An 11,221-nucleotide genomic window follows, 5' to 3' on the forward strand; every position below is an offset into this window, starting at 1 on the left:
TTTGAGATAATAGTGAAATATGTCACTTTGAAAATATCGTTGAAACATTCCAGCAATGATTTTCCGTGTTTGTTGCCTGGTTAAACAATAGAGGTAACATAAAAAGTGGATTTTGATCTTATTGACACATAGCCATTAGACATTAACATCAGAACAATCTATATTTACACTGTAGCTGCATGTATTATGGTATTATAGCTGTTCTTGTTTGTCAATTAATGAAAATAATTTTTCATTGCTTGAGTATACTACAATAAAAAACTCAACAAGATTTGGACTTTAAATAAGTACTTCTGTGGGAGACATTTTATTGGGTCATGCTGGGAGATGTGATCTGTGACTGGTGATATCCTGCTAGACGGAGGTTGTATGCTCCTTGTCAGGAAAAGTATCTCCCAAGATCTGCACTTGTTGCTTTAAACAATATAGAATAAAATGGTATCATTTAAAGCCACACTATCTCAGCTGGGAGAGTGTGTATATGGACAAAAAGTCCAGCTGTGGGGACAACAGCTAAAGATGAAATTTCCCAGACTATGGAGTAAAGATGAGGTGCTTTACTGCGTATTTTATAAGATCTGAGGTGTTAAAGATGATTTAACTCAAGGCTAAGAAATTTCCCTGCTTAACAACTGTCACCTCCAGAGGTCGTGCAAAATGAAAGTGGAGGAGTTTAATAACTCATATTTCAGTCACACTTCAAACAGAGACAGACATTGCTGCTGTGACGAACAGAGGATCCTCTGGCAGAAAGTTAATTGGCAGTGAGGTCAAAGTTAAATAGCTCCACAACCATATCAGCTCTTCTCCTTTACTGCACAGGGGATGTTGTGATGTGTTTAATGTTCCTTGACTGGTTGTGTACAACTGGACTTGCCAAGTGGAGGCCAACACTTTAGTCACATTTAATAGATGGAGACAAGGACTAGTTTTTACTTGCTTTGATCATGTGACTGTGTTTAGTAATTGACTTCAAGGGAATCGAATATGTGCAGGTGAATTCAACACAATACCAACTTTGTTTAGTGATGAGAGCCAAAAGTGAATTTCTTTTGACTGTTCATTTTCCAACTGAATGCTAGGATATATGCTGAGACAATACAGAGATCAAAGCCTTTTGTAGGGAATAAGAAAAGGTGAAATCACAGCTCCAGATGTAGATGTAGATATTCCCGGTGATATTCTGCTCTGTGGTGCCTTGCTGCATAAATGCTTGTTGAGTTGTTGTAGTTGAAGCCTGTGACCTGGTTTCACTGGAAACTAAATATAAAAAGATACAGTTTGAGGGGCATGACCCCGGCCTTCCAGTGATAGCTTGGTTGCAGCTATAAACATTATATTCAATGTTGCCTGTTATGACAGAAAGTTTATCACATTGAAAAACAAAAGTTAATTAACATCTGCAAACAGTTTCATACTCTTGACAATCAAAAAGAAGCTCTGGAAATGACCAACAGTGTCTCTCAGCTGGACAACTTTACATCAAATTAGAATAACCTTACTGTCTGTTACATACATGAATGACTTTTAAAAATGAATGCAGTAGGCGTGATTAGCACATTTGTAGATTACATCAGAATTTTATTTGTGTTATTCATCGTGATGTGGAGAATATCAGTCTATAAGATGATTGTGATCATTTGGTTAAAAAGGGCAACGCAATGGCAAATGGAAGTTGATTCCAAGAAATAAGAGTTGGAGCACTTAAGATGAAATTATAAATAAAGATAGGACATGCACAATGAACAGTCAGGTCGAGGGGAGTAGTGAGGAACAGAGAGACCCTGGTGCATAAGCCAATCGAGTGTGGTAGATTGCAGGAGAGGTAGATATGGTCATGGAGGGCAGAATGTGTCTCTATCTCTGGGAAGGTACAATTCTTGTAATTCACAAATTTTAGACCAAATTTCAGAAATGCTGTTGCTATTATTGTCCCGAGGGTCGCCACGTTGTCTGCAAAATGATACTGTCTACTGAGCCTGTTGCAAAATGTGGAAGCAGAGAATCTGAAATTCCTCATTAGGGAAAGAACGTCTATTGCATAAGTAAATTGAACTTTGCAACAGATGACTCATTGATAAGTCTCTTTCCTACTTCAACTCTGTCAAAAATAGCTTTGTGAAATCAATCTGTGTGTGAGAGCAAAATAAGCCATATTAGTGATTAAAGCAATGCTTAAAAAAGTCAATTCAAGATTATTGCATCAATGTGCTGACACTTTACAGAAAATGAGGATTGTATCCAATGTGCAGCCATGTGCATATACCTGTGTGTATTTTACAGACCTGCAGCAAAAGGTACACTGAGATATGCTGTAGTGTGCAGACCATGAAAGGGAGAGTAATTTTCTGGAAATCACAGGTGTCAGCTCACCATGCAGTCAGTATGTTCCCCTGAGCTGTGGAATTTCCCAGTGAGTGAGGTGTAAAATCTGAAACTGAATTCTGTTGCTCATCATCTGTCACTTATTTGAAAGAGAATGGTGATTGATTTTGTCACATATACTTTACAAAAGATGGACTTTGCATCTCTTCCCTAAATTTTGTAATTAAATCTTTAAAAACCACATTCACCACCTATTTTAATATATAATCCATATGTGGCTGTAAACCATAAAAGTATTGAAGGAAATTCTGCCAAAGTGAAAGAAGTTCTTTTCCTAAGGGCAGGGAAATTGCTTTTCTCAGGACATCAGTGTTTGGCAGATTTGAATGTTGGAGATGATGCAAGGAGAATCCCATAAATAGGAGCTCACTGGAACTATTTTTATACTTTTTTTTAGATTATAAGAACACGCAATTCTCTTTTATTGTCATTTAGTAATGCATGCATTAAGAAATGATACAATGTTCCTCCAGTGTGATATCACAGAAACAAAAGACAGACCAAGACTGAAAAACTGACAAAAACACATAATTATAACATATAGTTACAACAGTAGAAGGAATATCATAATTTGATAAAGAACAGACCATGGGCACGGTAAAAAAAAGTCTCAAAGTCTCTCGAAAGTCCCACATCTCACGCAGACGGTAGAAGGAAGAAAACTTTGCCTGCCATGAGCTACCAGTGCCGCAAACTTGCTGATGCAGCATGCTGGAAGCACCGACCACAGTCCGACTCTGAGTCCGTCCGAAAACTTTGAGCCTCCGACCAGCCCTCTGACACCAAGCACCGAGCCCCATCTCTGCCAAGCGCTTCAACCCCAGCCCCGGCTGCCAGCAACAGGCAAAGCCTAGGATTTGGGGCCTTCCCCTCCGGAGATTCTCGATCGCACAGTAGCAGCGGCAGCAAACTGGCCATTTCAGAAGTTTCTGCAGATGTTCCTCTGTGCTCTCATGGCTGTCTCTATCAAACAGAATTGTGCACGGCATCCTACTTACAAATACCGATATCATTCACTGGAGAGGCTGCGTGCCGCCATCTTCTCTTCCCTGTAAAATACTTGACCATATTTTACAAACCTGCAGCATTAAAGTGCACAGAGACACGCTGTAATGTGTAGACAGTGAAACGGAAAACAATTTTCTGGAAATCAGTGTATAAAGCACCACCAGGATGCTGTTCTCTGCTGAGGAATCTCAATCTACCTGAGCAGTAAAGCCTGAAACTGGACTGATCTTGTTCAAGGAAAACAGCTGTTTCATTTTACACCATTCACTTTGCTGAAGGTGGATTTTAAACTTGCATAACATTAATAGATAAATCTTAAGAAATCACACGTGAGTAAATTACTACCAATTGTGCTACATAATGCAGCTGCAGTTGCAATCCACACAACTGCTGAGATGCAGAAACACGAAAGTGAAAGAAGATCTGCCTCAGAAGCAGGGAAATTCCCTCTTTCAGGACGTCAGTGTTGGTGCAGATTTCACTGCAGGAGATGATGCAAATTGGAGAAGAGAATCCCCATAAATAGGAGCTCACTGAATGTCTGAGCATAACTTGATTCAGCAGAGAACTAGTGCATTGGACAGAAGAACCTTCAGCAGACATCCCTTCTACAGTACAAAGTGGAAGATGGACAGAACAGCCACTGTAACCATCCTCATCCTCCTTCTGTGTGCCATTGCTGCACAGGGTATGTTGAGATATCCGAACTTATTTTTTGTTTTTTATTAAAATAATGCACAAAGTCTATAATCTTGTGAGTCATGTACTGTTTACCAAAAAATTAAATACTTCCAGATTACTGTAAGTCTAATTCAGAAAGCTAGACAACCAATATAGAAAGAAATGCACCAAGAATTGATGTCGGACAGGATTTCCACTGTTTCCACGGACTGCAGCTACAGTTCGATCTTTGTCAAAATAATGATGAATCTGAAACGCTGGAGAAATTATCAGCAAGTTTTACAGCCTTTGCTCTCCTGAAGCAACAATGAAATCTGAGTGAATATAATCTTTCCTCAGGTGTTCCGATCCCAGGAGCACAAGGACGGTGCCACTGCATTCGGACCAGCTTTGATGTTATTCATCCGAAGTTCATCAGGAACTTGAAATACATTCCCAGTGGATCCCACTGCGAGAGAGCAGAGATAATGTGAGTAAATGAGTCAGACTATCATCTTTAACTCTGTTCCTTTACTGATGTTTATTTAATAAGCTGTGCACTTTAAGAGGAGACATACTCATTCTGTGGATTAAATTTGAATGACATTTTCTTTTCACAGTGTCACCCTGAGAAATGAGAAGAAAGTGTGTGTGGATCCTGATGCCAGGTGGTTGCAGGCTCTCATAAGAGCCATGAAAGGTCAGTGTTTGGTGTTTGTCAAAATTCATACTTTAGCTGCCAAGGAAAGTAGATGTAGTGAATTGTTTTTGCCATGTGACTCTGGTTCTTCATAGTGCAGGGTACTGTCTGTTCATCCCTGCTTAACGCTCCCACCACCATTAAGTATCTTCCAGTACTTTACCTGAGTACCCTTCCTGAATGTATGAGTCATAACCTGGAATATTTGCATGCTATGGTGCCAGTGCCCTCACTCAACATTCATTATTAATGTTCCCTGGAACCGTGGTAGGGAACTGGAAGTCGAGGTTGGGTCACTGTAGTCTATCAATTGCAGGAGGCAATGGCTGGTACCAATTATCACACATTTTACAACCTCTCTGAGCCCAACAAATGAAGAACAACTTTTATTCTAATTAGGGACATTAGGTATAAAATATTAATTAGTGATTTTCCCCACAGGTTACAGCCCTAGTGCAGGGGTGGTTGAGGAATAGATCACTCAGATGCCAGTTACAGACAATGTTTTGTCTTGGGTGGTGTCCAGAGTCTTGATGATGGAGCTACTGACAGTGCTCACACTCTGGAGTCTTGCCTTGTAGAGAGACTATAGGGTGAGAAATGGGTGTCAGAAGGTGACTCAACTCGGATGACTACAGTAGATTGTGAATTGTTGATGCCAGAGAAGACAGCAATGGTGATGCCAATGACAATATTAGTGTCATTACCTTAACACTGTCCTTGACATTATCATTGCTGTCTTCCCTAGCATCAACAGTTCGTTGTCTACTAGATACAGTATACGCTTACACATTAACTTCATGAGATGTTCAAAGTAAAGTCAGACCTGAGGTGGGGATCCAAAGCAGAGTTTGGGTCACTGTAAAGCTAACAACCGCAGGACCAGTATTCACTCCTTTTAGAACCCAGCTGAGCCCAAACAATGAAGAACATTCTTTATTCAGAGTGTGTACATTAGGAATAAAATGCTTAATAGCGAATTTCCCCACAGGTTGCAGACACAGAAAATGGGAGGTTGAGGGAATGATGGGTTAAGGTGCCTTAAGGAGAATGCCTTGTTCTGATTGGTGTTGGAGCTACACTGATTCAGGAATGAAAGAGTGTTCATCACACTCTACCATTGTGCTTGTAGATAGTTGAATGGATGCTAAATGGGTATCAGGATTGACTCTCTATCTGAACCTTATAAATGCAGCTAATAATCTTGTGAAGATAAAATGATATTGCCAAGGATAGTCCTTGGGTCATTGCCTGGCTTGTTGGTTGGCATAAATGCCACCTGGCTTATACAGATCCATACCTGAATGTCATCAATGTCTTTATCTATGCTTGAATGTGTCAGTTTGTGAGGAAATTGAAATGGATTTGAACTCTGCACAATGCATTTAGAATAATGCCCATTCCAGTGTCATTGACATACTAACAAGTTTCCAAAACATAGCAATCTGCTCCTCTTTGTGGAATGCCAGTTTGAGAATTCTTGTAGTTCTCTTGCAGAAGACACATGATGCTGTATTACCGTGGGTAACCATGCAAATTATTGAATTTCAGGAGGGAAAAAGCACAAGTGAAAAATCAGAAGCTGCAAAATAAGAGAATCAGTTCCATCTCTGGATTATCCGATGGGGAATGATGGAAGCTCAGCCCTGGGTGTTGACTCTGTGATATCACCATTCCAGTATCTCCTCTTCATCGTCTTCTGAGAGTGATCTTGCTGTTCCTCCCTGTCAGAGGACATTTTTTACCTGGACACACTAGCTGTTTACATTTGAGAATGCCATGTGATATTTGTGTTAAACATTGTGCCAAATCCAAAGTTTCTTTGGACATCTGTGGTAAATTTTGGACATGTGAGATGCACATCAATTGTTAAGCCTTAATGTTAATGCTAAGAGTGGGAGATGACGGTGATGTGAGAGGAATGTTATTTATTAATTTGCATGACTAACTTATTCAAGATGGACTTGGTTGACAAGGGAAGGCAGTGACCTCTGGGATAAAATTCACATGCTGTTCACGTCCCACCCTTTCCCTTTTGCTGCTCTGTTATCAACACTCTCCTTACAAACCCAGAAATGAAAGAGGATAAATCAGCCTATGTGCAAAGAAGGATTATCTTTTGGTTATTTCATTAGTATAATCTGAGTTAGAATGTTGAAGATGTAAATAATTAAATCATTCCTCCTTTTTTCTTGAATATATGAGGTGATGCAGCATTGTTGCAATGATTTCTAGTGCAAAAATTTGCAGACGTCTTTGTTATTTAAGATCTTGCTCATAGCCTGTAATATAGAAATGACAATATTGTTGACCAATACTGTTTGACTGAAGCATTTTTGTGCGAAAACGTTAAGAACAAGTAACTGCAAGTAACATACATGCCATTTCACAGCGTTGTTTATTGACCATTGACTTTTCAACTAGTGCTTTCTTTGTAAAACGTCAAATTTTAGGATCTATCTGAAGTCTATGAAAGCAAATTTTTTGGAGTTGTAATTTTCATCTAAAGTACCTTCATTTTAGAAGGTACTGCTGCTAATAGTCTGATAGTTACTGGAGAAAATGAAACTTGTAAATAGGAACAAGTGATAGAAATCTTTGCCTTGAGGGCATGTTCACTGTCTGGACAGTTGATGTATGGGGATGAATTTGTTGATCATTCTTCAAAAGCACTTAAGAAAATAAAATAAAGTGTATTTTTCATGAACAACTTGTTGCTAACCTTTCTGAATTTTTCTACTAAATTCCGAGTTTCTTTCAGGAATTTCTTTAAATTACTCCACATCGCACAAATGGTCTGGGCAGGTACTGAGCTCACACTGAGACAATTACACAACCAAGTTGGACCAATGATGTTGCAGTTGTACAAATTGCCTACCCAACCCAAGGGTTTATGTGAGGAAAATTAAGGGATTAGGGATGAATAATGTGGATTTAGCCGAGTAAAGGAGAAGATTACTTTTGAACACTTGGTCTGTAATTTAACACTGGCAGGCAAGGTGCCGTTTGCAGCCAGTAGGAAACTGGAACTGCTGCAGAGGGCTAAAGCTGGCATGAAGTTTAGTTCAGCGGTCAGCGTGAGCCCACTAAATGTAAGTTCTCTTATCATTACTGCATTGAATGTAGGCAGCAGGAACTGGTAATCCCAATTGTCCCTTAAATTCAATACCCAGGAGGTGGACACTGTATCACAAGCAATAGGGTATGTGTGCGTGCGTGGGCATGTGTGTATGAGCAAACACACTATATTCAGTGACTCTAAATGTCTGCTCACTTCTTTGTGAGCATAAATTCCAGTGTAGCACAGGTCATTTTACAATTGCCTTGATCCCCCTTGGCACTGATTCTGAAGCTAATGTAATAATGAACCTCACTGCACATTTCCACTCCACAATATAAAGACCAGGCTACCTCAATGGAATTCTGAAGGTAAAGGTCCAGCAAAAAACCATGAGCCAAAGATTGGCTGCTGGATGAAGAAAGCGCAGGTGTTCCAGCAACTCACTGATAGCGATAATTTGCACAAGTTTTGTCGTAGCAGCTTTCTGCAGTACCAAGCTTCAAATCCACAGAGTTTTGAAACTGGAGAGTGTATGTCTGACCACGGAGGGGACTCACGGCTAGTTGCCACAGGGAAAGTCAATTCAAGGATATCTTGAACCATGTCCTCTCAGTGGTTGTAAAACTGCTGCCTGAATTGCAGTGTGGATTCTGTCTGCTTGAGGCACACTGGACGCATAGTCTTTAATGCTGATCCAAGACAACAGAGGCACCTGTACCAGACATGATAGGCAACCTTTCACAAGCTCACCAAAACCGGTGTCTTCATCAGTCTGGCTGGACCATGGAAAACCTTTCTCAGATTCAGCTAGCCACTGAATGTTTTCTACGATTCATGTTTGCTTCTTGATGCTGCAGAGGAGGCTGTGCTTTTCGCTCTATAGCCTCAAGTCAAAGGTCCTCTACCAGCTTGGACAAATGTCCAGAGCCATCAAACTGTCTTAACACATTAACCCTTTCATTCCTGGGATCATTCTCATGAACCTGCTCTGGACCCTCTCTAATGCAAGCACATCCTTTCATAGGTAAGGGGACTGTGCGCGTTGAAAGCAACTCCCCTGTGCTAGCTAGGGAGTGGACCATTAAAGGAGCATTGCAGCTCTTCTGTTGGCTACCATTTGGCATTATGGTGCTGTCTGATTACATCATGCTGCCAGACGAGAGGAATGGTTTAAGATGGCGCTGGTGAATCTCAGCGACTTCTGGCTGGTGGCTAATGAAACAAGGCAAGCATCTAAATTCTTTGTTAATTGCATTTTTTATGGCAAATGATTATCGCAAGTATTAGCCTGTAATTTACCTTTGGACTGGGAGGCAACATCATCTGGCAAGGCGAGATGGTGGGCGCCTTGCTGAGAGTAAGGAAGGCACGACGTTCGATCAATTTAAGCACTGTGCTGAATTAGAAAGGTCAGGCGCAGGCCAAATTGAGGTGGCAAGGTCCAGGCACCAGAGCAAATCGAGGGTGATTGAACCCAATGTTTGGACATCGATTTAGGTGCTGGGCCAGATTGAAAAGGTCAGGGTGTCAGGGTCTCAGGTGAGGGAATGTGCTGCTTCCACTTGCTACTCTGCAATGTTTATTTGGCTCTGCGCTAAGCTATGGGTATCAGACTAACCTTGTGGACCAGTTCAGAATGCTATTTGCTTGCATTTATTGTTGGCATGATTTGTTTTTTCTTTCTCTCTCTGCACACTGGGTGTTGGATGGTTTTCCTTTTATATGGGTTCTTTTGGGTTCCTTTGTTTCATGGCTGCCTCTTATGAGACGAATCTCAAGGTTGTATAGTGTGTAGACACTTTGTTAATAAATTCACATTGAACTTTGAATTTAACACGCTGAGCGTAGCCAGTCCTTTTGCTGACAGACTGGAGCACAATCACTGCCATGGGGACAGTGTAAGTGTGCTGCAGTGAGAGAGGGCCTGAACATACACATCAGACAAGTATTTGTAAATGGGTGTAGCTTGAAGGGTTTACTGATTGTTCAGTGTCTGTTTTGTACTGTAAACAAGTACTGGTAGGGAGTGTCTTAATATCACTGCTATATGTCTTGAAATATGTTGTTCTGCAGCAGCTGTACATGGCAATGCAACATTAAAAAACTATAAATTAGAGAAAAAATGTGTATATACGTGTATTAAATTAAATAAGTAGTACAACGATCACAAAACGAAAAAAGTAGCGAGACCATGCTTATGGGTTCATTGCCCATTCAGACATCAGGCAGCGGTGGGAAAGAAGGTATACCTAAAATACTGAGTTTGTATCTTCACATACCCGTGCCTCCTCTTTGATGGTACCAATGAGAAGAGGACATATCCTGGGTAATGTGGGTCCTCAATGACGTATGCTCCCTTTCTGAGGCATCGCTCTTTGAAGATGAATTTGCTGGGGTGGCTAGTGCCCATGGTGGTACTGGCTGAGTTTTCAACTTTCTGCAGATTTTTCCAATTTTGCGCAGTGACCTCTCCATACCAGACAGTGATGCAAACAGTTAGAATGCTCTCCACGTAACAGCTGTAGAATTTTGAGAGAGTCTTTAGTGCACTACCAAGTCTCCTCAAACTCAAAATGTAATATAGCCACTGTTGTGCCTTTTTTGTAATTTCATCAATATGTTTGGCCCAGGATTGATCTACAAAGATATTGGCACCTAGGAGTTGAAAATCAATCACTCTTTCCACTGCTGATCCTTCCATGGGAACTGGTGTGTGCTCCCCCAAATTCCCCTTCCTGAAATCCATAATCAATCTCCTGGTCTTACTGACATTGAGTGCAAGGCCAAGGAAATGACTGTGGATTTTGGAAAGGGGAAGAGAGGGTTGTGCCCAGCGGTCTTTCATTGTCAAGTAGGATTGGTGCATTGAAGATCGGCCAGAGATGGGTCCTGATGGAGTAAGTAACCTCCATGAGTAGGTCATAGCTTTCCTTGATAGGAACCACTACACCCCCAGTGAGGTTGCCGCCATCGGCATTGTCATCAACACTGCCTGCACAAACCCAGAAATGAAAGAGGATAAATCAGCCTATGTACAAAGAAGGATTATATTTTGGTTATTTCATTAACATGATTTGAGTCAGAAAGTTGAAGATGTAAATAATTAAATAAAATCATTCCTCCTTTTTCCTGAAGGTATGGGTGATGTAACATTGTCACAATGATTTCCAGAGCAAAATTTGCCCAGTCACCTTTACTGTTTAAAATGTAGCTCGTAGTTTGTAATATATAGTCTGTGAGAGGTTTGGGTGCAAGTGCGTGTGTGTGCATGACTGTCTGTCAGGGTGTGAGCAAACACACTATACTTGATGGCATCTAAACATCATTATGAGCAGAGATGATTTTCCAGTTGCCTTGATCCCCCTTGGAACTGACTCTCTGAAGTCAATGTAATAGCTGAGGTGCGA

General features: G+C 40.8%; 1 protein-coding gene across 1 annotated transcript; it reads left to right on the forward strand.

Moving 5' to 3' along the window:
• Nucleotides 1-4,002: 4,002 nt before the first annotated feature.
• LOC140194659 (interleukin-8-like) lies at nt 4,003-7,029 on the forward strand. Its single transcript, XM_072251914.1, has 4 exons — nt 4,003-4,081; nt 4,414-4,543; nt 4,674-4,753; nt 6,305-7,029. Exons 1-4 carry the CDS (start codon nt 4,021-4,023, stop codon nt 6,322-6,324), a joined length of 291 nt encoding a protein of 96 aa, XP_072108015.1. The 5' UTR covers nt 4,003-4,020; the 3' UTR covers nt 6,325-7,029.
• Nucleotides 7,030-11,221: the final 4,192 nt, after the last annotated feature.

The sequence above is a fragment of the Mobula birostris genome, chromosome 3 (genome assembly GCF_030028105.1).
Source record: "Mobula birostris isolate sMobBir1 chromosome 3, sMobBir1.hap1, whole genome shotgun sequence".
Taxonomy (NCBI): Eukaryota; Metazoa; Chordata; class Chondrichthyes; order Myliobatiformes; family Myliobatidae; genus Mobula; species Mobula birostris.

Bases quoted from the DNA above. Each gene is read 5' to 3' on its own strand.
- LOC140194659 (XM_072251914.1), top strand. From the start codon at position 4,021: ATGGACAGAACAGCCACTGTAACCATCCTCATCCTCCTTCTGTGTGCC. The intron at 4,082-4,413 runs GTATGTTGAGAT...ATCTTTCCTCAG, and splicing joins GTGTGCCATTGCTGCACAGG to GTGTTCCGATCCCAGGAGCA. The intron at 4,754-6,304 runs GTCAGTGTTTGG...ATTGAATTTCAG, and splicing joins TCTCATAAGAGCCATGAAAG to GAGGGAAAAAGCACAAGTGA.